This window comes from Haemaphysalis longicornis, unplaced genomic scaffold (genome assembly GCF_048455015.1).
Source record: "Haemaphysalis longicornis isolate Haplotype H1 unplaced genomic scaffold, Haemaphysalis longicornis Haplotype H1 scaffold_2, whole genome shotgun sequence".
Taxonomy (NCBI): Eukaryota; Metazoa; Arthropoda; class Arachnida; order Ixodida; family Ixodidae; genus Haemaphysalis; species Haemaphysalis longicornis.
The window spans coordinates 153,789,541-153,816,306 of record NW_027526295.1 but is presented as its reverse complement, the minus strand read 5'-3'; the positions used below and the strand labels follow the sequence as shown (position 1 = coordinate 153,816,306).

The following is a 26,766-nucleotide window of genomic DNA, read 5'->3' as shown; positions in this document are numbered from 1 at the left end:
CCCCATCCTCTTCTCCCGCCATTTCTCCTTCCCCACCCTCCTCCCAACCTCTCTCTCTCTTTCTCTCTCTCTCACTCCCTCCAAACGAACCACATGATAGCACCTGTTGGAGCAATGGCCCCGGTTGGAGCCAAAGCCTTTTCGTCCGCTCTGCAGCCTACTAGCACCACCTATCCGCGACGCACTGAAGTACCTCGGCACTTTCGTTCGTACGTGAGGGCCAACGAGCGTGGAACCAGGAACAACGCTTTCAGCAATCGATTGAAGCCACTGCCTCCGTGCGCTGCACAAGCAGCTGGCCGCGCGTCGTTCTGGTTCACCGGACAGCCGGCAGTGGGCTCTCTCTCTCTCTCTTTCCGTAGTGCACAACGAGATGGCGTTGCGGCAGTGTTGCCGTGCGCAAGGGAAGAAGTATTGCAGAGTTGGATTTATAACGCAGTTATTCCGCCCTTTCTCGATCTGATGATGTAAATGGATGTGAAATTGTGGAGCAGCTTGAAGAAATGTAAGTATAACGACATTGGACGTCGTGTGCAGGGAATGAAAGCGTTAGGAGGCTCTGTTTATTTTCCACTGTGGTGTACGCGCCGCCACGCCCCCCGGTCAGGCTGGCCCAAAACAGCGTCATTGCAGCGATTGCAGACCTGCAGACAAAGCTACTGATAGAATGGCTGTTCGGCTAATGCGCTACGGGAGATGAGGGTGACGAGTGGCCTCGAGTGAGCAACCAGCAATGAAACGAGTTCCTCGTCGTCTGTATCCTCTCCTCCTTTTTTCGCCATCGGAATGAGAACCGATGCAGGCGCTTTGTATGCGCTGGCGGGTATCTCTGTCGGGTGGTACTCGCTGCTGCGCCCCTACTGTAGAGAAGTGAATCGATCTAACGGCTGGTTTATACGGTTAAAAAGTATCATTACATGTTTTCACTGAGGTTCATAACATATGTGGCATGACCCGTATGTTTACCAGCGAGAGGCCTCCTGCGCCGGTCGTTGACTAGCGGACGCGCTGCCGCATTTTATTCACATTGAAAGGAAGTGAGTGAGTTTAACCGCAATTATAATGGTAAAATAGCACCACGGTTGGCTCCTGTAGTCGAACTGAACGAAACCGCACGATTTATTTTCTCTGCTGTAAACTTCAAGCGAGCTGCATGCCGCCAATATCATGCTTGTGGGTGGTGATACGGTATCTTCGCGCAGTGCTTGCAAATCGCTCCTTCTTTCGTGTTCCTCGCTACAGAACGATTCGGAAAACTTTGAACTCTGCGGTCACCCTGGCGATAGCTGGAAACAGGCGCTTTGGCGGCGGACGATGCAACAAGCGAAGTAAAGTGCACTAGCTGGGCACTGCCGACATCCCTAGTAGCACAAATTGTTGCCGCAACGTTTCTGCCGTGTTGCCAATGTTGTGTAACGTTAGGCAACGTTACACAACGTGGTGACAATGTTGCCGAATGTGGGCCAACATTGGACACATTCAGCAACATTCCCGCAACGTTTACAAACAACGTATAGGCAACATTGCCCGTATGCACATTTTTCACGTTGCAGCAATGTTGCCAAATGTGGGCCAACGTTGGAGACATTCAACAACATGCACGCAACGTTTACAAACAACGTATAGGCAATGTTGCCCGTATGCACGTTTTTTCACGTTACAGCAATGTTGCCAAATGTGGGCCAACTTTGGAGACATTCAACAACATGCACGCAACGTTTACAAACAACGGATGCGCAACGTTGCCCGTATGCACATTTTTTCACGTTTCAGCAATGTTGCCAAATGTGGGCCAACGTTGGACCCATTCAAAAACATTCATGCAACGTTTACAAACAACGGATGGGCAACGTTGCCCGTATGCACGTTTTTTCACGTTCCAGCAATGTTGCCAAATGTGGGCCAACGTAAAATCAGTGTTGGACGCATCCAACAACATTCACGCAACGTTTAACGCATAGGCAATGTTGCCCACATGCACATTTTCTTGCGTTGCAGCAATTTTGCCAAATGTGGGCCAACGTTGGATACATTCATGTAACGTTTAAAAACAACGCATGAGAAACTGCCATTTACACGCTTTTTTCGCGTTGCAGCAATGTTGCCGAATGTTGGCAAATGTCATATTTATGATGATAAACGATTTCACGTGGAGTTACATAAGCTGCCTAAAAATTCAAATGATCCCGTACAGCACACTTGAATGTTTGCGATATAGTTACAGGATACGTTAATTTCGGGAGTGTGGTTAAAAGTGATCAACGCGTACGTACAGTTTCTACATATTTAGCAATGCTCACAAAAAACCTTCAAATTAACATTGTCTGTGTACATGTTTATCTAGGTTGCCGCAATATTGAGGAATGTTGAATGTATAGCAGCTTTCCATTTATTTATTATGTGAAACACCACACTAACCCATGTTTTGGAGAAATTACGTCGCCTATAAAAGTTCAAATGGTTATGCCCAATGGACGTCTTAGCCACAGTTCACTGCAACGTTTTTAGATTAGGTTGGTTTAGAAAATGTTGGTTCACTGTACCATCGCCTCGTGTACTAGGGCCTCACCCATGCAGGAAAGAAAAGTATTCTTTCCTCCTTGCACGGCACTTGCTTCGCGCCATCTCCGCGACCCCGACCTGCCCCGACATACAACCTGCCCCCCCCCCCCCCCCCCTCCCTCCTCGCCCGCTCCATCGCAAGGGGAAAAAACGTGGCCGAGCTTTCTCTTCTCGCGCAAACCCTGCCGCAGCCCAAAACGAAGAATCTGACGCCCCCGCGCCGGCTCCCTCCTTCGCCCTGAGCACGGCTTTTGAAGCTCCTTTCATGGCGGCCGAGCTCGTGCGGGTCATTCAAAATGCAAAAAGGAAAAGTGCGCCCGTAGCCGAGAGGCAGCACTCGCGCCTTCTTGACTGCAACGTCCACTTGTCTTCCGGCACCCTCCCTGCTCAATTTGGCCTCCAACTTGTCCCTCTCATCCTAAAAAAGAACAAATCTCCCAAACTTTTCTCCTCTTTTCGTCCTATTTCATTCACAAGCGTTGCCTCCAAAATTCTCGAATCCATGGCACTCGCACGCCTCGAATTACAAGTATGCACGAATCTGCAACTTGAACCCTGGGCCGCAGACGGGTTTTCCTCGCCAGCGCAGTGCCATTGGATTCAATTGCCGACCTTGTCTCTGCACTAGAAAACGCGAAGGCTACCAAAAACCGTGGCCTTTGTCGTCCTTTTGAACATTCGCAAAGCCTTCGACCGCTTACGCCACGAGGCTATTCACGATGCAGTAAAACGCTGCAAAATTGGCCGTCACCCTCATCTCCCCCGACGTTACAAGACTGGACGAGGCCCGCCACTCCATCGCGCAAGAACCAAACAAGCAATACCCATACGCGTGGGTTGCATCATGCAATGCACCCGCTCGCATCCCAAGCATCAAATTTGGGTGACAAGAATCCTGCCTACTCAGCAGGCTCCGTAACTGGCTCCGTACTGCAGCCTCCGTACCAGTGCTCACCTACAACTGAATGAGAAAATCAACAGTCCCACTTGTTCTTCATCCACATAAATCAAGCAGCCTAAAATATAGAATCCAATTCGCAAATCAAACATAAAGGCAAACCAGATTTCGCTCAAATTCCAAATCAAATAACTACCCGCTCTTCATTTAAAATATGAGTTACAAACAGGCCAGAAAATATTTTGGAGCTGGAAAGACGGGGATGAGGGGAGATTTGAACTAAGACACACTTTGTGTGGCTGGGGCCCCTATATGTACACCACGCTATGAATGCGAATTCTCAGTGTAAGGAAAAATGTAACTTTGTGGACGTCCTAGTGATATCGCGTAATGATGTTATAACACACTTGCAGTGATATCGCATGGATGTCCACAAGCAGATGATCTTGGGTGAAACATATTGTATGGACATCACATGAATGTCCTGAAATGACATTGGATATTGTGACTATTTGTGGATATCCTATGGACTTTCGTGGTTTGCTGGGTTCAGAGGCAGACCGCAAAAACCCTACATCGATGTGTGATCATTTAGAAACACAGCTCTCGAAAAACTGCAGAAATGCATGTGGAGAAGTGTCACGCTGAGCGTGTAGATTCCCCCATGAAATCTTAAAGGAACCGTGAACGTTTGAACGGTTTCAAAACGAAAGAAACGCGTGGTGCCGGTCCGACGGATGGCGTAGCCAAGCTCGTCGGCAGATGCGTTTATTTTAGTCCCTCATTTGTTGGATGATCACACAACATTATCTTAGAGTGGATGCAGCCTCGAATAAAATAATACCGCCATTCCGCGCATCGTGCGTTACAAGCCAGGTGCTGCACCGTTCTAAGACGGTCATTTTTTTCAAGATGGCCGCCGGCTGTTCCATGAATGAAATTCGTTTTTATTTCATTTTTTTAGTAAGCGGGTAAATCTCATCGCCGTTCTTGGTGTTAATGAAAATATACCACAAATATGGCACCTTCGATTGAAGGTTGAGCGCGAACAAAATATTTTTTTGTTCAGGAGAAACTTACAAAAACACTCATTTATTGCTGTATCATTTTGTAAAGCTAAAAAAATACACTAACAGGCTTCGTTTACGTTGGAGAACAGAATTTTAACAGGTCAGGCAGGCAGATTCCCGATCATAGCCAATACTTTCTAGCCTCACTAAGTTATCAGTGTCGTGCGTGAGCTCGCGTCATCCGCAAATTCCCCCGCAATGATCGTGTTGGCAGTGGCATTTCTTTGTGTTGCACATGGGCCCGCGGCGATTTCCTCCACGTGTAAGAAATCGAACTTCTATTATTAGTCACGCAGGCGTAATTATTATAATCATCGAAAAACTACGTCCAATAAATATAAATACAGTAGTCACTCGTTATAACGAAATCGCTTTGTTCGAAATATCGCTTCATTCGAAATTTATTCTGGTCCCAACCCAAACGGATGCATTTTAGGCCGCATTACTCGAAGCGCCAGAAGAGCTTGACCCGCTTAGAGCGAATTAAGTGGCGAGCGGAGGCGTCGCCGTGCCGCGGTGACCCAGTGGCGAGTCAGGCTGCCAACATGGCAGGTCAACACAAGCTGGTACTTCGCCGGCGGTTTTCTCGAGCCGGTCATGCTCGATTCGGGTGATCCCCATTTTGGGCAAACGGTCCAAATGCGTGGTAGGGTCATTGACCTTCGTCGCAACACATTGGTCAAAGGCGTGGACACGACGGTGCGCGAACACTGGCAATCGATCCGTAGAATTGGCAGTGTCGCCGACAACGAGGCGCCGAAGAACTCTTGTGTTGCAAACTTCATGGCTGCACAACTCGGGAAAACAATTCCCAGTGATCATGCAATGCCCCTAATGCGAAACCGATCAGTTTTCATGATTGTGCTTTGTACGCCCAATGAGCGGTTAATCTTTTTATTATTACTATTTATTTATTTTTTGAGCTCAACAAACAACCTCCGTCTCGAGCCACGGCATCTGCGGCGCTTTTCAGCGCAAAACTCTCGTATAGCGTTTCGTGACGCCCGCACGCCCCCCTATAAAAGGGGCACTGCCGCTGCCAACTTTTGTGGGCGGCGACCATAGCCTCCTGCATTGCTTGGTCAAATGGTCAAATTGTAGCAGGGGTTGCTCTCGCCCGGCAAGAACATGAAACAGCCACCACAGCTTACTATGAATAACGTTTTGCTTCAGTGAATACATTATGGTTTGATTCCTCGCAGCTGTGGTGTATAATAAGCTAAACTGGTTTAGCTTTTCTCGAGTGGTTGCTTATATCAATATACCGCTTATAACGAAATTTTTCGCCGTTTGCTGACTTCGCTATAACGAGGGATTACTGTATCTGTATTCTACATGTTTCCTCTTAGTTTTACGGAATAGCAAGCTCAGTTTAAGCCAATCTTTGCAGCGCGTTATTTGTTTTCATCAGTAAACATGCAATAACAAGAAGTTTGTGTTCCCCCTCGCCCCCTACTTGTTGCTTATCCCTGCTCCATTTATATGTCCCATTTGAACTTCAGCCTTCGTAGATCGCTCAAAAACAGTCACTTTCAAAAGCAATCATGACTTTTCTATACTCGTCGTGCTAGTCGCACTTTTCTTATGGAGTTGATGAACAAATTTTTACTTTTTTACGGTGAGGTGCCCACAATAATTTGAAGATATGACTCAACAACGAAGCACCTTATTTCTATACCCGTTTTTTTTTTTCATTCACTTTTCCTAAAGGTATATACGCATACGACGTATACACGCAAACATTTCTTGGTGGCGTGCATCTGACACATGAGTTTCTTGAGGACAGATTGGACTTACAATAACTAAGCGGCCGCTTTTGTTGGCTATGGACGCGTTTCCGTGAAGTCCAGTCCCCGCGAAATTTGTGAACGTGTGCAATGAAGCGTCGCTGTGCCACACCTAGTAAAAAGCCAATCAATTAGGCACGACCGTCACGCTCTGAAAAAGCAATACCTGCAGTGTAAATCAACTTAGATCCGTGTAAATGACCCCCAAATAATGACGTGTTTTATGCAGAATTTCACTGATGTACGAAACCAACTTTTCCATTTTGCGAATGCGCTCTTATTGGAACATCCGTGCGCTCAACGGTTCGCACCAGCCCCTGCAGGCCGTGTCGCTCATGCAATTGGTATACCGATTGTCTCATCTTATAGTGTGGTTTAGTTGTTCTAGAAACCCACCACAGTGGCTCTTGTGCTAGCGCTGAGTCCAAGGATTGAGCCCGAGGACGCGGGCTCGATTGCAGGCCGCGGCAGCCGCTTTTTGTGTGTGCGTGTGTGTGTGCGTGTGTGTGTGTGTGGAGGCGAGAAGCGGAAATGCCCGTGTGTTCGGGATTTCGGTGCACGTTAATTAGATCCCCAGGTAGTCAAAATTAATCCGGAGCCCTCTACTACGGTGCGCCTCATCGCCTGTGTAGCGTCGGCGCATGAAACCTCATAATCAGTCAAATCAGATATTTTAGGGTGATTTTACCACATCATTAAACTTAAAGAGCAAAACACAGCTGCTGAGCACCGATAAAGCCGCACAGCTTTCACCCTCAACTGTGCGTTGTCACGTATGGCCAACTATCGGGCTGTTTTCGTGAGTCTTTTACAAATGCCACTCGGGTGCGTTTTTGTCAATGTGCATGCCGCATATATCCAGGAAACTGACCAAATGCACAGCGCCTGCTAATTAACCCAACGCGCGCGTGAAACGGATGGCGCAGCATTTCGACGTCGTGAGGCACGAATGAGAACTTGGGTTATCTTGCAATCATTATTTGCTGAATAAATAAACAAACTGGAATTTCAACAAGAAAATAGCTTTTTATGCCATCGTCAAATGGTATCTACTCCGACTTGGCTTCCTTTACGTTCCATAGCCGCTCACTTCACCATGACATCATACCGAAATTTAACGCGGCCTCTTTACAATGGAGATGTGTTCTTTTGGGAAACGTGCACCATATGGAAAGACAAAGTGATCGGGTATACGCCGTGTTTTTCATTCGACGTGTTGGCCGTATCTTTAAGAAGTTCGCGCACATTTCTTTCATAACTGCCTGAAAACAGCATCCAGAAATGACTTCCCAACTTTCCTTTCCTATTGTTAAAACATTGCGCGCCTTCCTTTGGTAGTAAACGGTTGCATTATAAAAAGGTAATCGTGCATCGACAAGGAAAATTTCCAGTTCCATTTTGCTAAGTTTTCACAAGCGACTCGCACTGTTAACTTTCTCTCTTAAAGGAGTACTGACACCAAATTTTTGCTTCATGTTTTTATTCGTTAGGTGTAATAGGCGTAATATTTGGTAAATGTTGCCGTGAATGGGTATTCTAGCGATTGCGCGATTACAATGGCGACTTTCGGAAGCCTATTTATGGCCCCTTTAAAGCATGCATGGCCGGGTTGTTTTATGTTGCCACCTGTATATCCTTAAACAAAAATAATCTACATAGAAGGCTCAAACATTGCCTTGTTGCTGGATCCTCATAATTGCTCGAAAAAATTAATTTACTGGAGAAATTTTATATGCAAGCTATATAAATTTCTGTGCATCATATGGGTGTGCGAGCCGTATACATGTCGCCAGCTAATTACAATCGTGTGTTTTCCCTTCATATATACATTGCCGCAGTAATTACGGTTGATTTATGAAATAGATTAAAGCCCAAAGTTCATGTACTTTAAATTGCCCCCTTCTTGTGACATTTAGTCACTGTTATAGCCCCTCTGATCAGCGAACGTTCCAACTAGTCCACACCTCGCACCTTTGTTTGAAATAGACAACATGAAGTGGGCTGTTTTATATTTCAACTTCCCCATAGACATTTCACCTACCTCGAGCGCCAAAGTCAGAGCACCATGGTATTGTAACATATATGAAACAATAAAACAAAACAAAGACCTAACCCTGGTGTGACACCCATTTTCCAGGAGATACTGCCTGTACGAAAGCTCATTGGCCTATTTCAAGGATCTTTTCTCATTATACAAACGAACCTTCCAAGTAACCTGAAAATTTTTGCTCTTGTTCCCTTCCAATAGCATTGCACACACTATCTTCAGATTTTTCCTGGTGTAATTTTTATTCGTAAGAGGTTCCAATGCATCGAACACTTGTCGCGTTCTGCTTGGCGCGAAACGAAATACAGCAGGGTGGTGGAAAAGGAGAACCTCCGCCGCGCCACGCGTGCTTTACTTCCACCGCGTGGAACCGACCTCCCCAGTGGGCTCGCTCGCTGGGAGGAGGTCCTGCTGCGGAGGCTTCGAGTTGGGGTGGCATTATCCCCAGCAGTGACCCACGCTTGGCCTGCCCGCTATCACGCACCGTTTGCGGACACCTGTCCCTTTTGTACGGTCCCTGCGTCTGAAGCCGACACGAGCCACCTTCTATGGACCTGCCCTGCCCTTCAAACCTCTCGCCTGCAACACCTCCGGGGCACAGGGCTCCATCCTGGGAGACCCCCTGATCTACAGCGGTGGATATGGGGGCCTCAGTACCGGTCTCTGTTGACGTTTCTGCGTGAAACCAATGTAATGTTGTATATATGACTGTTATGCCGTAAGGCAAACTCTCGCAAAAAAAAAAAAAAAAAAAAATACAGCAGGGCGCCAGGCGTTCTCGGAACCCCGCCTTTTTCCGAGACTTCAGCTGGGAATCAGGCACGCTGTCTCGCGCATTCCTTTCTTCCTGCATGCCTTATTTTTTGTTTTCGTCGATGCTCCGTCCCGTCCCGTCCCTTCTGTGTGTCGCGAAGGAAGTTTCAGCAGCCGAGCGCGAAGTGGGGGATGGCCGGGAAAAAAAAAAAAAAAAGACCGAAAGAAAAGGCTTTCGTCCTTGGCCAGCGTCCTACCCTCCTCTCATACGCGCACACGTGCGCGCCCCTCGCAGAGGGGTCCTCCCCTCATGCTCCTTTGCCACTGGCAGCCGGCGGTGGGTTGGGAAGAGTAAACGAAATGCGCGCGCTTTTTTCAGAAAGGAGCAGCCATAGTGACAATCAAACGGAATGGAGAAGGAACCATGTCATACGAAATATTGTTGTGTGGCCGCATGTTACGGCGAATATTTGCGGGCCGGCAAGTTCATAGCAACCGACCAGTGAAGGTAAGCGCTCGATTTTCTGAGCTCGCCTCGTTCTTTCGAATGCAGTTTACTTCGTAAAAGAGCGGGAACAAGATTGCCCTCCCGTTTCTAACTTCTAAGCATATCCTTGCTTTTGTGAATGCGTACGGTTGTAAAAGGGGAACACGTATTCACTTAAATTTTATGGAAAGAGTATAATAAGAAATCAGGTGGGCGCTCAGTAGTAGATTTTTTGTTATGATGCTGAAATCGAGTGTATATATGTTCTGCAAGAACCTTGATATGTACGATTGGCTTTTAATTTACTTCTCGCCGCAGCTGCTCACGAACGCGAAAAATACAACTAATAAATATAACTTTGTTATGTTTAATTTCACGCGAGTTTCGGCGGCATGCTGTAACGGAACACAATTTAGCGTTGCAGTTAAGCCATATGTTATCAGCTGCTCATGCGAACCATCTTACGATGTAAAACAACGCCTGACGTCTTTGTGGTATTCACATATTTTCCATGTGAAAGGCTGGTCTACGTCGGATGCTTATAACTATAAAGAAAATAAATGACAAATAAAAATAAATAAATAAAATGATCAAAAATAAATAAAAATAAGAAAATAAAACAGCTCAAGCCAGTTTTTAGCACATTTTTCGAGAGCAAAAGGTAAAATTAGGCAACCAAGAAAACACACGGTTGTAATTTCATCTAGTTGTGCATGTAATGTTTCCCTTCTTTACATTTGCCTGTTTACTAATTTTTGTTCGTTGCGTTTTTATGTTTATGGCCATTGAGGTAATTATCGTCCTCTTTCAATGATTGCCGACGTACCACGTCGTCATCAGGGCAGGCGCCTCGTAGGCGTTGTGAAATCTCCCCCACTACCCCGAGACTATGCTAACTCCCTGAGAGGCCACATGCGCGCATTTCACCTTCAATTTGCACGTATGTGAATTCTATACCTCTATGAACTCTCAGACGGGCGTCGTCATATTCGTGCCGGACTCGTGAAGCTCGGCAACGTAAATTACCGCACTCGCTCGCTGGCGCGCGGCCCGAACTCTCTCACCGTTTCCGGCCCTTGCATACTATTTTCTCCACCTTGCACTTTGTAAATTCTCATGTTTAACTACACCTCGTGCGCCCTCATCTCTTGCCTGCTTTTCTTCCAGCACAACTCCGTCAGCACCCGGTCGACGCGTACGCTGTCGGGGCGCGTTGGCGAGCGAGTACGGCAATTTCGCTGTTGTCGAGCTTCACGAGAACAGCACACATATCGCGGCCCGAAGACCGCGAGGCGTACGGTCGCCGGTCTCGCGAGCGCAATAGCTGCGAAGCGCACTGCACGGAATTCGTGGGGGGGGGGGGGGGGGGGGGGGAGAGATTTCACAACACCTACGAGACGCCAGCCGTCATCAGTTGGTCGGCTTCTCTTGTTAATTGAAAATTCTCTGGCAAGCTGTCTGATCGAAGACTTTTCACTTAATTACTCGATGGCCTGGAAAGAAAGCTGTAAGGTATTTTATATAATTCAGTATTTTGTCCTTTTCTGTTTTCCAGGGATGCTTGAGAAACCAACTCAAGCGATGTGCGTCATAAAGTTGGCACGGGCATTAGAAAAAGTTAAACAAGCAAGACAAAGTGAAAAGTGAAGAGGCCTGTTTTGCTATAATATTCCTTCCTAAAGGTAAGGTTTTCTCTATTAGCTAAAATTTGCTTCACTTCAGTTTTCTGAACCACTTCTATACACTCTGTTTTGTTTCAGAAATACCTTATGATTTACCAGCACCACAACATTGACACACGAATAAGCTCATCTGGCAGCAAGCGTCATCCAAACTGCAGGTGAGCTTCTGAGCACCCTGTGTGTTAGAGCAATGCCATTTTGTTTGTTTTCCAGGAATGGCAGTCAAACCTCACTTGAAGTACAAGAAAATTGATGAGGCCATATTGTATGCCAAAAGTCCTGGTGTTCTGAGAGGTGAGACATTGTCTATGCTGTAACAACTTTGCAACTTCTCCTAAACTACAGCTTTTTTTCATTTCGCAGAAGCGTGACAGTAACAGCCCCATGTTACTGGGTTCATGGCCGTCAAGTATGTCATCAAACTGACTTGTCAAGGCAGAAGAACAAGCAAGCCCAGGAGGAGAAAAACGAAGACAACGGCTGAAACAGCGTACTTGCGAAATTCATTTGCTTTAACACAATACGTATTCGGATCGATTGTTAATGGTAAAATAAAACGCACATGTTCTTTCATCTTAAAGAGTGTCAGTGTTGTTATTTACGCTAGCTGGCATGTTCCTTGCTTTAAAATTCCGCCATTTCTTAGTTTGTTATTTTGCCGGACTGCCTTAATTGTGTGTGTTGGTCAGTGTAGGGATCAAATGTATGAACATGCAGTCTAAAATGCCAGTTTATACCTTTCAGGAGTTTATGAGGACGAGGTTTGAAGTGCTCGCTTATCATGCAGTCAACAATCGTCTGTCTAGGAAAAAGTTAACTTATAATATTTTCATCTAGTTATTGTTGCATGTATATTAGATACATGTAACTGTAAGTTACCTGTACATTGCTGCAATATCATCGCTTCGTAAGAGAAACATTGCTTGAACGTCATATCAGCAGTACGCGGATGTGGCCCTCGTGGGGAAAAACGTATCTGTAAAGTCGCGGTAACGTTGTAGGAAGCATCGCTTGAACATGATAGCGACGTTTTCTAAATGTTACCCGCACGTTGGAAAAATATAGCTGGAAAGTTACCGCAAAATTGTAGGAATGTTATTGCAACTTCATAAAAACATTGCTTGAACGTTGCAGCAACGTTCTTTGTATGCTAACTTCATGTTAAAAGTGTGGATCTAAAGTTGCTGCAAGATTGTAGCAATGTTATCACAACGTCCGAATGGTACAGGGATATGCTTAAATGTGGTATGCACGTTGCGAAAATGTAGCTGAAAAGTTGCTGCAATGTCATCAGAAAATGTCTCATAACGTTGTTCAAATGTGTCCCGCACGTGGCTGGAAGGTTGCTCCAAGAGTGTAGCAACGTTGACGAACGTCAGAAACAACGTTATCCAAACATTAAAACAACACCCTTAAAACGTTGCCCCCATGTTGGAGCAATGCTAATATCATGTTGACGCAATGTTTCTGGGAAACATTGCACTAACGTTAAAAAAAGCGGACATTAGCCACGTTTTGGCAACGTTAAGGGGAAACGTTGTGGAAATGTTCGGGCAACATTCTGTGCTACTAGGGATGCTTCCGACGGAGCCGACCTACAAATCGCCATAGTCGTGGTACTGTTGCCATTGTTCGGCCTATTCTCAAGATAACGTCAATTCTGCAGTGATACCGTGCGCGGAGCTGGTTGCTTCACGCGCTTTATTTTTGCTGCAAACAACGTCGTGTCAGCTGGGGTTAATTGCAGAGACGGCAAGTGCGTAGCATTTGTCAAAACAGCCGAACAGGTGCGTTGCACACTGTGTCATTTTTTTTTTATTTGCACAAGAGCTACTTTTCTAGGAGCCGCACGCAATGTTTTAGTGTACTAATCGGTTCCATTTCTTATAGCAGCACTCGTGTCCCGGTTTTCGGTCCGTTCACAATTTTTTGAAGTCCGTTCGTTAACAATTCAAAGAAAAAATGTGTAGGACGTTAAACTCGATAAGTCCAGGGCATGATTTATGTGAACGCCCTCAGTCGTCAAACTAATTGTTTATAGTGATGCATATAAGCTATAAATTACTGCATCAGGGACTGAAAACGACAAAAAAATCTGCACGTTACTCTGCGCGTGTTCAATATCGTATGGTTCTAATATTGAGAAATATACGAAACGTATAGCTGACCTATGTTTGGTGTTAAAAATAACATGTGTATGAGGAATCTGAACTATCAAAAAATCGGTTGGGAAATCAGTGAGGTCATCCTTATTTTTTCACTTTATGTGTGATATTGTATGTACCGATCGAGATAAATACAGGGGAGTATCCAATCGATCGTCCTAAGGTTACAAATGGATGTATGTGCCGGCATTTTTTTTTTTTTTTTTTTTTTCATTTCGGTCGGAGAATCGATTTTTGGCACTATTGTAGTCCCATCGCCGAAGCCGGATTTTCGCAGGCCGGGCCATATAATTAGGGTTGTTCGTTTTCGGGTAAAAAACAATTTTACGCGTTTTTTACATTCCGAAAACCCTTCAGGAGAATCGGGTTCGACCCGATTTCTTCCCGAATGGACTTTTTCAAAGTAGCAATCTCCACAATCATGCGCTGACGGTCCGCCGTTCTGAAGCAGCATTTGCTGGAAGCAAGCCCCACAAACACAGCTTTCGAGCTCATTGAATATTGGCATGACTCTACCGCTCACTACTGCAGGCTGGTAAATGCTGCACTGACATTGTTGTGCCTAGCGAACGGAAGCTGTGATGTCGAGAGAACTTTCTCCCAGGAGATACGCTCAATGATCGCACTGGTCTCGAATGGAGACCGACATGTTGCGCGTGCAGACGAGAATCTACGTAAACAAGGACGTGTAAAAAATGGATGACCAGCTTTTTGCCAGTAAAATGCTTCGTTTATTGGAAGTTATCAACGCTCTTTACTGTCGTCATTACTGATCCATTTCCAAACAAACGCCTCATTCCGGAGAGTATTGGCTAGGAAATCCTGATATCCCCCCCCAATCACCAGCTTGAAACAAACGCTAATTTTAACGGGTTACAGTTAAGGAGCTCGTGATACCTACTGTTAAAATCAATTGAGTGTATTACTTAGTACATCTGTAGATTTGACCCGAACGATCGCGAATTTCGGAATGGTTTCGCAAAAAATTACATTTCTCATCGACTATCAGTTTTAAAAATAGCGCCTGATTTCTACCCCCAGATTTAAAAAAAAAAAAAAAAGAAAACCTGGAAACGAGCAAACCTACATATTGTGAAGGCATATAATGCCTTCACAATTAAATTTCCGTTGATGTTTTTGCATGCGAAAGCGTAGCAGCTCATGGAACGAAATATGGCACCGGCGGCAAAAACAAATGCGCATTCGCTGCGAACGCGGCATGCGCTGGATTGACGTCCTCATTCCCTCATTCCCTGCGAACGCGGGCATGCGCGTCCTGGCGGCTTTATCGGCTAGGAATGCAGGTATACAATGGCCTGACGTCGCCACTGCCTGAAACACGTCGCGTCGCTTCATTGCACTGACGTCGTGGATTGATAGCACTGACAAGGAGCCAGCCGAACTGCTGGCGGAGAACCGAGAGGGGCAGACACAGGTATAGAGTTGAAATACCCTTTCCTCTGCGGGTAGACAATAGGGACATTGAGCTCGTGCCTGTTTTTAAATGCCTTGGTGTAATTTTTGATGAATATGTGTCATGAAATTTGCAGGTACACTGTTATTACTAAGGTTTCCAGATTTACCGGTGTTCTTTCTAGACTAAGATTTTGTTTACCGAAAAGTGTTAAACTTCTTATTTATAATTCCCTATTTCTGTCATACGTTCGCTGTTGCCGTCTTGTATGGGGTAAAACCACCAATCAAACATCACTAAGCTTCATATGTTACAAGAAAAGCAGCCCGAATAGTTGTAAACGCAGCATGCAATAACTAGTTACCGTATTTTGAGACATATGAACCTTGTTCCTGTTCATGGTTATTACAAACTCACGTTAATGTAACGAAATAAAAGTTGCCTCAGAATGAGTAACAATTTTCTGAAGCACAATTAGAGGCTAAATACAAAAGAATACTCTTGTAACTTCTGCGATTTCGAAAGCTGGGAAATCCAACGAGCTCTACGGCACATAAATGGTACGTCACCCCCCTGCCTATTATTTAAACAAGTTTTGACAGGAAATATATTTTTAGTTAGAATAAGTGGTGCCTTTTGATCTGTGATGTGACATAATAGTTATGTTATCTTGCTTCGTATCAATTTTTATAGTTCATTCTTTAGTTGAAAGTGTGCTGTTCAATTGGAAGTCAATTGTTGTCTAGTGTTTGTACAACTGTATGTTTTGTATTCCTTTTTGCCTTTTCCCTGATTTTTTATTAGAAGCCTGGCTATACTTTTTCTTTGCTTCCAGTTCAGTTTTTCATCACTGTTTTTTGTTATGGCTATACACACCTCCTTGCTCTTTGACTTGCATTGCTATATAAATGTAAGGTAACTGGTGTAAGTACGGTCATTGTTATGTTAGCAGCCAGCCGCTGCTGCTGCTGCTTGCCTTGTACACCGGGCCCGTGTGGGAGATTTTTCTCCATGATTCCCAACACTAATATTGTTGAAATAGAAACATATGTTAAGTGATTAGCTGATTTATTGATGTGCCGGTCTGACGTTAAGCCGTTTAGGACCTCCCACTCCAAAAGGAGCGCGTCGCCTGATGGCTCAAATATGAAGAAACAGTATAGCAGTCACCGACCACGCCAAAGAGTTCAAAGACGTTTCGAAACCCGTACGCGTTTCGGAACGTCTTTAAACTTTTAAACTTCTGAACTTCTTTTAACTGTTTAAGTTGATCGGTGACTGATATACTGTTTCTTCGTACAATTCCTGACGAGGCGAATTTTCGTCGAACCCTTGACTACGGCTCTGCTATGCTATGCTTCACACCTCTGCTATGCTTCCACATCCCTACACAGTAGTAGACTTAAGCGTCCTCTGCATTTTTTACTGCGTTTATTGGTTGTTAAAGGCGTTCTTTATCGGCCAATAATTATCTGTCCTTAGTTAATGGGGCCTGCAGAGGCTTTCTCGAAAGTATTCATTAATTTATTTAAGCCTTGTTTACGCCTGTACCGCTCGACATTAGAGAGTTTTAGTATAGCGTTTGCGGCTTTTGCGTACGATACACGGTAAATTTTTGCGGCACGCTACGTTGGCACCGCGAAGAGAGTTTTAGTACAGCGTTTCATCGGTTTTGCGTTGCGACACGCAAATGTTTACTGCGCCATCTGTTGAACCGAATGCGAAATGACTAATTCATCTGGCCGAACGAGCACCTGGAATTTCGCACGACTACCCAACCAGTGAACCAACCGCCTGTCTGTTAGTATTGAGTGCAAAACAGACACAACATGATACAAATATTTCTCTGCATAAGCGCACTCTATAGCGAAAGCATCAAAGCCCCGCGGTTACTGTTTCGGCGATCGCACACAGCGCGCACGTGACCAAAGGACCTGGTTTCACGTATGCATTTTATTAGACTCGAAAACAATTCAGACATATTTTCGAAAAAAAACGCGACGTGACGGTGTGACTGCTTGCACTGCGAGGCCGAAGCGCAAGCATAAAATGAGATAACTAATTCTGAACACCGTCGCCTTCCAGCGTGGAACGAACGCGGCAACGTACCGTGCACACAGCTATACACGTGTCGCCAGCTTGCAGGAAATTTGTTAGGGCAGTCAGCGATGTCACGTTAGTTTCGTTCACCGCGAGAGAAATGTGCAAACCACAAGACGTATTAGAAGACACGAGCAAGAAATTGTTCTATAAGATGCAAATTACTGCTCACAGAGGATCGAAAGCGTTGAGATGATGATCAGCTCTGTATACCTACCGCCATGTTGTAAACACAGGGATACGCAAGGGCGGTATACCGTACGCACTCTACTTTGAACGCAAAACTAACTTTGCGTACTGGACATGCGCGGTGCGACCGACACAAGGAAATAATGTACGCGCGGGAAGGTACGTGGAGGAGTGCATAGCGCGACCTATAACTTTCGAGAAATGGTTTTCTTCTCATGAAATAAGAAGAGATAATTTCTTGCAGCACAGGTCGTTTCATAGCCTAAAAAGTTTGTCTGTGTCGTTTCTGTCTTTCCGCGCCAGCGTTCATGTGTTCGTGGGGTTGGCTATTTCGGAGAAAATATCTCCGGCGCAAACTCCATTTACACTCGTGTCGTAGAATACTGTGTAAGAAATGCTGACTACAAGTTGCTACACGACTATATATTTCGGCGTCGTGGTGTAACGCTTTCGGCTCGTATACAAACGCCAACGTCCCCAACTTTCTTCGGAAACTAAATTATTGACTTTATGAAAATTAATGCCCATGCGCACTTTGTATGTGTTTTTACTCTTTAAAGATGCCGATATTTGCTGTACCGGACAGCGCCAACGTCGGGTTATATCACAATGGTGTACTTATTGCTTTCTAGTTAAAAATTGTAGATACGGGTCGCCGATTGAGGCTGCTGTACCAGTCCGTTTAAGATCGGCACGCTGTATTTTGCTCGCGATGTTGCTTTAAAACATTTTTTATATTGTTTTACCGGTGCCGCTCCATACAATGGTAGCACGCATATGGACAATGGGATACTTTGTGTTAATTTGATGTATATTTTTCCTTACTCTTGGCGACATTAGAAGGCGCAATTAAGTGGGAAATACACAAATAATAACGTTTTAATGATGTGTTCCATGCGCCGTATTTTCTGCAGCTGCCTAATGCCATGTAGGGTGCAAATACCCAAATTCACCTACCCTTCTGTGCTTCTTATTTTTTCTCACGATAGCTTATGGATACTGCAAAAAGGCATCGTAAGCAACGAATCCGTGTACTGGCGTCGGCTTTTATTAGCGAGCGAATGGACGATATTTAGAAACATTTTTTAGATATATTTGTTTGATCTGATCTGTCGAAATATAACTTTCGTAGCAGCTATACAAACACAATAAAATACGCGCATTTGCTTCCTTTCGGCTAAATTTTTGGGACCTTCGTGAGGAGAACTGATTTGAAATAGCTACTACTACATTTTCATTGTGTGGGGAAATGCCGCCCCCTCTTGCAGGTGGCACCACGTTTTTAATTGAAAACTGCACCTCACGGGCCTATAAGCTGGTGCCTGACTGTTGCACAGCTGCCATAACTTTGCTTTAGCTACTAGGGCAAAACTCACCCTTTCAAACAATTGGACAGCACAAGATTTCCATAGCGTCCCCGCAATGTGCTGTGATATCAGCGTTAGCTTACGTTGTAAAATGGTTATTTAGCTTCTTCGTCGGAGGTAGGGATTAGACGGCGGTGATGACGAGAGTGATGAAGACCCGTTTATATAGCTTAATCCCACATCGACAGAGGCGATCCGAGCACAATAATGGTTCAGCGTCTTGGCTAATCCCAGGTCGATATAGGCCATGTCGACAGTTACGGGGATACCTTTTCGCTACTGACAGACGACGTGATAACACAGAACTTCCGGTAGACAGCTTGCTGTGCAGGCTGTTGGCATCATCGCCTCATCATGGCCTCATCGCCTGCGTTGCGTCAGCACGTTAAACCCTACAATCAATCAGTCAAGTTTGCATTGGTTTGAAACGGGTTCGAACACGGGTCCACTCCGGACAAAGCGGGGGTAATTTACACTGGGAGAATGGATGGTAATGATGAAGAAGATGATGATGACAATGGTGTACACATTTTCGTATTGTTGTTAAAGTCTGCTGCCTTTATGGGCAGCAAACTTGTTTGGGGAACATCCACTTCCATGGTGGTGCATTCGCACGACTGGCTCTTTTTTTTCACCAAGTTTACTTGCAATGTTCATTTTCGTTTTCTTTTTTTCTCATTGCAGAATAAGTGCACCGAGGGAATTTTGTGGTGACTTAGCCGAAAAAACACTAAAGAACTATCCGGTGGAAGACGAGGAAGAAGATCACTGCGCTTCTCTGAAGACCAGGCGTCTCGCCCTAATTTTCCAACAAAAAGAGGTGAGTTTAAGTATATGGAGCTTGTTAGACTTCTTTGTGGAGTGTTTCGCGGAGACTGTGGGACGTCTGCGTGCTCTACTTAACGTCAGAAATCCCTTAATTATGTCCTGAATTTCATAAGTCGTTCCTTACTCGGGCATTGATTTGGACGCAGAGTGTTCTGAGCTGACTAGCTGTCTTTTCGGCGCACGGCTTTTTTTCCCAGCCAGGCAGGACAAAGTGATGTCGAACACGGACATCAAACAGTACACTATTCGGCCGCTCCTTTGGGAAGAATTGCCGCTGACGAAGGAACTGCGTCTCGAGATTGGCTTCGTAATCGGAACTCACCAGCTGGAAACCCTGTGGAAAACAGACCCCGGAAGCGTCTACGGAGCAATCACAGATGACGGTACGCGAACCCTATAGTCCTTACTTCATTACTGATCTTATTACTAGACGTATCATTCGTTCACACAAATTACGTGCATCCATGAGTGGTCAGATTGCGGCTGTGAGTTTATACTCCGATTCAATTAAGAATAATAATCTTTAAAATGAAACGATTATGAAACGATTTCTATTATACCAAACAAGAACTGAACCTTCATTGCTTGGGCCTACATTTGTAGTGCTGTTAATTATTGCCTGTATGGATCGACAAATTAGGTATTGCGAAACCCCAAATATGCAATAACCGTAACGGGGATCGTACATCCCGTCAACACAGTCGTTCAGTTATTTCTTAATGTACCTTGTACAAAACCGGCCGTTCTCGCCTAAAATAGCAAACCTGTTAATTTTTTAAGCCCGTATGCGCTGGCAATACACATTTACGAGCTTACTTGTGTGCACGTTGTTCGTTTCATCGTCTAATTCCTCGCTGCAGAAGTTACCTGAAACGTTGGCTATAAGGAGTTGCCCAGAGTGACAGTTCAATACTTGTAAGTAACAAGCTGCGAATAGCACTTTACTTGTGCTTTTTCGAGCGTTTATTACAATATTATATCCCTGAAAGCTCGCAAACACGGGTTGTACCCTTTACTTGGATTCAGCTTCTTTTTTCAGAACGAAGTAACCACTCCTTTGATTTCTGAAAGGAAGAACTAGTAACGTATTTTTGTTAACTGTTTTGGCCTTGTAACGGTATACTTTTTTTCGGCAGCAGTGTGTACGGCGCAGGTCTAAAACCTCGTTTCAACGCACGCTCGTGTCATTCTCAATCACAAGATTTGTGAGACGGGGAAGAGTGAACTTTCCAACTCCAAGCACGCCAAGGGTGGAACAGGGCACCCAAAAAAACCTAATCATGACCTCCACTTTTTATTTTTCCAAGTGTGAGATTATCTGTTTAATCTAAATAACTTGGCCGGTACTTGTTTCTGCTAGATGAATACCAAAAACAAAATTGCCCATGAGCCATGCTTTGTACTCGAAATTGAGCACCACACTTCGTTCCTTCTAGCGGTCTTCTAGAACCAACGCTACCCCGATAAGAAAGCCGCAGTATTTTCGCCAACACTCTTATCGCTTACGCAAGTAGCCTAGACGCACTTTATCTCGGCTTACGCGAAATAGTTCTTGTCTCTCAAGATTTGCCACGCGCGCATCAGCAGTGTAGCCGGCGAGGGATGAAACTGCAAATAGGCTTTATACTCATCTAGGATGTGTTTGTTGGAACACGCGTTATGAATGCAGGGGAGCTGTACGGCGTGTGCGCCATACCGTTCGTGGGCACGGACCTGGCGCAGCTGGCGATTCTGGGCGTCGTGAACAAATGCCGGCACCAGGGCATGGGCAAGGAGCTGCTGAAGATCGCCTTGGACCATGTGGGCACGCACAACCTCTACCTGCACTGCCTGCCCGCCCAAGTGCCCATGTTCAAGTACGCTCCTCCTGCCATGGCGCCAACCAGCTCCGCACGCATGCGCACTCGGCGAAAAAAACCAACTCATTGTCGTTGAAACCATAGAGCTTCATATCAACATACACTACAGGAAAATCCGCCGTGGCAATCGCGTGTTGTCGTGGGCAGCTGGGGCCCTATTCTCGACTTCATCAATTCACCGTGAATTGGCCATGTTTTTTTTATTAGAAGCAAAACGTACGCAATCAGTGGGTGTCCACGTATAGCTATGATGGCATGCAGTGTAATTTGACGTTTAGGTTGTAAAGATCACAACTAAGCTAGCAAATACTGCGTATAAACGATATAGAAACGCTTGACATGTCTTGTAAAAATTACTACTGCAGCTGTGGCTGGCAAGAAAAACACATCTTTTAAGGTTAAAATAGGCGTCAATTCCTCAAAGCGATTAAGTAAGGTTGATCTAAAAGCTCCAAAACCGAGCGAAAGGCGTTTGTTAAGCTCTAGGGAACTACTGTAGTTCACTGCAGCTAAGCTAACCAACATCACACAATCTTTTTTGCTGTATCTATTTTTTCTTTCGGTCGATTTTAGTGACATAATTGAGCTCTCTGCTTCAATGCAAGTTTTATTGCGTTATGACATTCCCTGCCGTCACTGCCGCCACGCTGTCGTCTGCTGCTCTATTACAAGTTTATGGCGCGACCACATAAATAGACGGCCGTGACCATCGGTTGTATGTTGCGGCAAGGACAGCGAAACACTACGCCTGATAAAGGCGGAGCATACCGATGCCACCGATTCACTATTCGTCAAGCTCGAACTCAATCAGCGCAGTAATGAATAAAACAGTCGGTTTTCTTCGTTATTTTTTTCTTGAATCCGATCATGTGACACATGAGCTTACTAGAAGGGTGGACAAATGCCATGCGTTGGGTTCTTTGTAATGGAAAGGCTGATACTGCCCTCTGATGTTGCTGTTACGCCAATCAAATAATTGCTATTTTATTGCCAAACATAAAAACAAAATACAGGACGTTGTTTTTACGCTCCGTTATCGCTGACCTGAAATAGACAAAACTATTAAATATTATTTTTTTCGCGAGAAAACAGTTTTAAACCACTCGTCGTGCGAGACTGCGCCTTCTGCAAATTCACGGGGATTTCAAGGCGCCGAAGGTCGGCGAAATTTTTTGCCCTAATTCACGGCTGCTACAGCCGCCTTTTGCAAGCTGTTACGCAACGTCCCGTCACTTAAACGCAGGCTGAAGTTGCCGGTGTTTGACGTAAACGTTCCCGCCAACTGTTTATGTTACGTCTCGTCTTCTCGGCCAATCCTCATGACACAAACGCGATGTCGCCCTGAAGAAGCCTTTAAGTATTACAGCTCAACTCTTAATGCGTTCGCATTCAAAGCGCGTAGCAGACCTAAGAGCACCCAAGAATTTATTAAAGCGAAGCTTTCAGCTTCTCACAGATATCGGCCGTATACTCCACCCAAAACGCACTGCAACAAATCCAACTTTTGTTGACAATAATGATGACCGTGGGGGAAGCGACGAAACATTAAAACGCTTCCTACGAATAGAACCTAGGTCCCTCGCGTTATGAAGCCAATGTCTATCCTATTGCGCCATTCCTGAAAGGTCGAAGCAGTTTGGATTTGGAGTGGGGTGCATGGACGTGCAATATTAAACAGAAAATGCACCCCTCCGTATAACCACCATGATGGTTGGGCGCTATAGGAAAAGCCATGGAATGCCCGCATCAGTAGACCACTGGAGAGCACAACCGCAATGCAGTAAACCGTCCGATAAGGAACAGGTGTTCTCATAAAGAGCGCACAGTTTTACGTCATACTGTCGACCACTAGCTTCTGGGTTGGTTCGTTTGGGGTTGAACTTGATTGTGGAAAGCTTCGCGTTCCCCCGTCGTTGTCGTTTCGACAGAAAGGTAGTCGATTGTCTATTTTGTCTGAGTTAATGACTCTGAGGGCATGAATCACCGCAGGCTACTCAGCCGCGTAAACCTTTCACAACGTTAGGTAGCAGAACCGAATATAAGGACCTCCAATGATATAATAACTTTGCAGTTAGTTCACGCAGCTGCTTTGTAACGCTCTACCTCGCAGGGAGGGCAACAACCTTCAGCTGTACACCCGCGAGATCAAGTCCCTGGGTCCTGGCGTTCCGAAGCTGGCCAATCTGGTGCGGACGCTGCCTGAAATCGAGGTGGTCCCCGTCAGCGAGAAGCTCATGCCGCTGGTGGTGCGTTACGACGAGCGAGTCCACGGCAGCTGCCGACAGAAACTGCTCGAGCTCGCGCTGAAGGTACACGTGCTGCAGCCTTCTTTCTTTCACTTTGGTGTGTGCTATTCGAATGCATTATCATTGTGAAATCCTCCGCGGTGGGTCACTAGCTGAGGCGTTCTGCTGCTTAACCGAAGGACGCATGGTCGATCCCGGCCGCGGTGGCTGCTTTTTTGATGCTGTCGAAAGGCGAAAACTCCGTGTGTCGAGATTTTGGCGCACGTTAAAGATGGCAAGGGGATCAGAACTAATCCGGAGCCCTCCACTACCACGCGCTTCGGCCCGTTATACCTCCCCCTCCCTCCACTCCCCCCCAAAAATACTAATTTTAAGGAAGGAATGTAAAGTTAAGCCACGAGTTAAGCTAAGTCTGATTTCAAAAAGATGACACGTGCGTAGTAAATATAATGGTGAATTCCACTAACTAACCGGCATAGGGCACCGAATCCTCAAAGCAGCAGCAAAACTCGACCAAGAGTCACCCAATCTTCACCATGCATTGGCACAGAACCCAACGGAAGCCCAACAAAAAAAGGAAGTAACTGGTCAAAGTTGGCACAAAATTAAAAAAAAAGTATAGCTATTTCATGTTGTGAAGGAATTAATCAAAACACTTAATGTAATTACTAATAAAATCACCTTATAAAATATTTACATAACAGAAAAATGAGCGATACGCACAAGAAAGATGGTGCGGCCCCAAACATCGTTAACAGTTCATGTGGTTTGATGTCCAGCCACATTAGCAGCACACAGGATAGACATATCGAGCGGAAGACAGTCGCGGTTGGTGACCCTATACGTCCAGCCGTTGATTCGTTCGAACAGACAGAATTTTCGCTATAGCCTTAGGCGTACAGAATATTTCGTGGTAAACATTAGGGTAATACTAATTGAATTAACGATGGATGGAACATGCATCCACATTCGTTTTTTTTTCTGTTCTTGTAAGAGTTATGTGCACACGTGACATCCCTAAAGAGAACAACGCGTTTTTACTGGGGAGGAAGAAAGGGGGGGGGGGGGGGGTACGTTAGAGAACAAGATGCTCAGATGTGGCACGAGTGACGTTCTGCTTCGGCTGGCTATGGAACACGTTACAGCGCGATTGTAACGAAGACTGCACATATTGTGAGGATATACGTGCAGACTTTGTCTAAATTTTCTAAGCCGCGTGTCAAGTTCGTGGACAGCAAAAAAATTTAATGCACAAGTGTAACGTTCAAGTTTGACAAAATAATTTCATGGCAGCAAGAAGTAAAGGCTCTTTCGCCGACTAGCTGACATAAAACATTTTGGTTCCCTAGAAAAGTAAGCGGGCATTTTGATATTCTTGGGGCCTATAAATTTTTGCCATAGTCTCGAAAAGTTTGACAAAGATTACGTGCAATATCCGCTATATAAACCGTCTAATGGCGCTTTTCTTGCGTTCCTTCTATGTCTTCAACATTCACGCTGTACTGTGTTGCATAGATGAGTGCCAACTTTCCCAACGACGTATTTTTCCGCTGGCCGATGTTCTTTACAAATTCGTGGCTTTATGCAGGGCAAAATGAAAGAGTTCTAAAATCTGCGTGAAACTGAAAATTGCGTAAAAATGTTAGCCAGCATCAATAAAATTTGGCGTCCTGCAGAAAACGTTCCATCCAAAAGCAGACCTAGGCGCTCAATTGGGGGTCTTTTGATGCTACTTATGCCAACACCTGCGACAGTGACCAGCACGTAGGTTATAGAAAATGTCGGCCAGGTGCCCCTCATGACATATACAAAGTGTTTTCTTTCGCAAAAACAGAATGCCAAAACAAAAATTGTTCACAATCATATCTTGAGGGGTAAATTAAAAAAAAAAGGCATAATAATAAACCTGTTTTTAAACTCATTTTCTAACTCGGGCTCACGAAACTCCTTAAGGCCGGCCAGAAGACTCTGTAAAAACATGCTGTATTATGCTGCTTCTATACTCAACGTAATAGGGGCGAAATTCGTTCGTAGCAATCGCGAACCCGGACACGGTTCCCTTCGCTGTTTCTGTAAGTCGGAGCGCCTGCAGCAGAGCGACTGTTCGCATTATGTCGCCACGTCTGAGAAATTCCGACCTATTACCGCCGTCTTTAAGGGAGAGCCATCACGGAGTGTTGTTGTTTGCGACACTGGAACAAAGGTGCGTGTTCACCAATGCTACCCATGCTATAAATTCGAATAATAAATGCGTGCACGGTAGCAGCGCACAGTACTCAGCATAAGAAGAGCGCCAAGCATATTTCATGCCTTCTTTACCAGGAATAGCTGACTGCGTTCGCCGTGGGGGACGCCTTTAACGGCTGTTCATGCGTCCCACGGGCGCCCGCAAGGACAGTGCCAGTCTTTCCGGAAAGATTGTATGTCATGTCACGTGCTGATGTACCTGAATGACCATTTACATTTAAGAATTCCACACCGTACTCACGAGACAGTTGTTTCGTACGAACGATTCGTCCCTACCCAGCAGTAAGTCGCAGTGTTTTAGATTTGTTATTTGCCGGGTTAACGCCAGAGAAGGCAGCTGACAATAATAGGTATGTCCCATGCAAAAGTTGGCCCCAGCGCGCATATACCTTGGTGGCGCGATCTTCCCGCAGGAGCCTGACGTCGAAACTGCCGTGGCGTGCCGAGGATCGAAGTCGGTTCTTGGCTACGGCTTCATGACGACCAGCATCTACGGTAACCACGTGGTCCGCGGCATCTGCGCCGATTCCGAGGAGATCGCTGAACTTATCCTGGGCTCGCTGGCGCGTGACGCTCCCAAGCTCACCATCCTCGTGCACATGCGCGACAACGAGGAGGCCTACTTCGAGAAGAAGATCGGCCTCGAGGTCTCCACTACCATCAAGACGCTCTTCCGGTGGCCCAGCAGGGATGCCGACTTCTCCAAGATATACGCCGCCAGTTAAACCGCTGCTCGCGACTGGCCTTGCATACCGGAAAAGGCGCCCATGTTAAGTCCGCACGTGAAGCTTTCCACCAGTAAATTTTCATATCTTGATGTACGGTGAACCTCAGAATTGCCCTTTTGCTTAATTTCAATTTAAAAACAAAACGCACGGGACCTCTGCGACCTATCTCGTATCTCCCAATGCATCCACCTCCCATAATCCCCTCAGTATATACCACTTTAGTCTAGCCGTGTGGTGTCTTTCCTTGTCCCATTTGACAGCGTTGTTTTGATTGCCGTTGAATATGACCCTAGTCTACGTATGCCACCGCCGCCCAGTCCCCTCATCTCCCCTACCC

The 26,766-nt window shown here is 45.5% G+C and overlaps 1 protein-coding gene across 5 annotated transcripts; it reads left to right on the top strand.

Moving 5' to 3' along the window:
- The first annotated feature begins 258 nt into the window (after positions 1 to 258).
- Positions 259 to 26,518, top strand: LOC144169354 (uncharacterized). Of its 5 annotated transcripts, XM_077698458.1 has the most exons (7): positions 259 to 505; positions 14,748 to 14,886; positions 19,206 to 19,341; positions 19,547 to 19,732; positions 21,019 to 21,205; positions 23,319 to 23,517; positions 26,115 to 26,518. In XM_077698458.1, exons 4-7 carry the CDS (start codon positions 19,564 to 19,566, stop codon positions 26,424 to 26,426), a joined length of 867 nt encoding a protein of 288 aa, XP_077554584.1. In that variant the 5' UTR covers positions 259 to 505; positions 14,748 to 14,886; positions 19,206 to 19,341; positions 19,547 to 19,563; the 3' UTR covers positions 26,427 to 26,518. The 5 variants fall into 5 exon arrangements, with proteins under 5 accessions (XP_077554584.1, XP_077554582.1, XP_077554581.1 ...); XM_077698456.1 differs by lacking the exon at positions 14,748 to 14,886 and having other exon boundaries at positions 19,551 to 19,732; XM_077698455.1 differs by lacking the exon at positions 14,748 to 14,886.
- Positions 26,519 to 26,766: the final 248 nt, after the last annotated feature.

Bases quoted from the DNA above. Each gene is read 5' to 3' on its own strand.
- LOC144169354 (XM_077698456.1), top strand. From the start codon at position 19,564: ATGTCGAACACGGACATCAAACAGTACACTATTCGGCCGCTCCTTTGG. The intron at 19,733-21,018 runs GTACGCGAACCC...TTATGAATGCAG, and splicing joins CGGAGCAATCACAGATGACG to GGGAGCTGTACGGCGTGTGC. The intron at 23,518-26,114 runs GTACACGTGCTG...ATCTTCCCGCAG, and splicing joins TGCTCGAGCTCGCGCTGAAG to GAGCCTGACGTCGAAACTGC.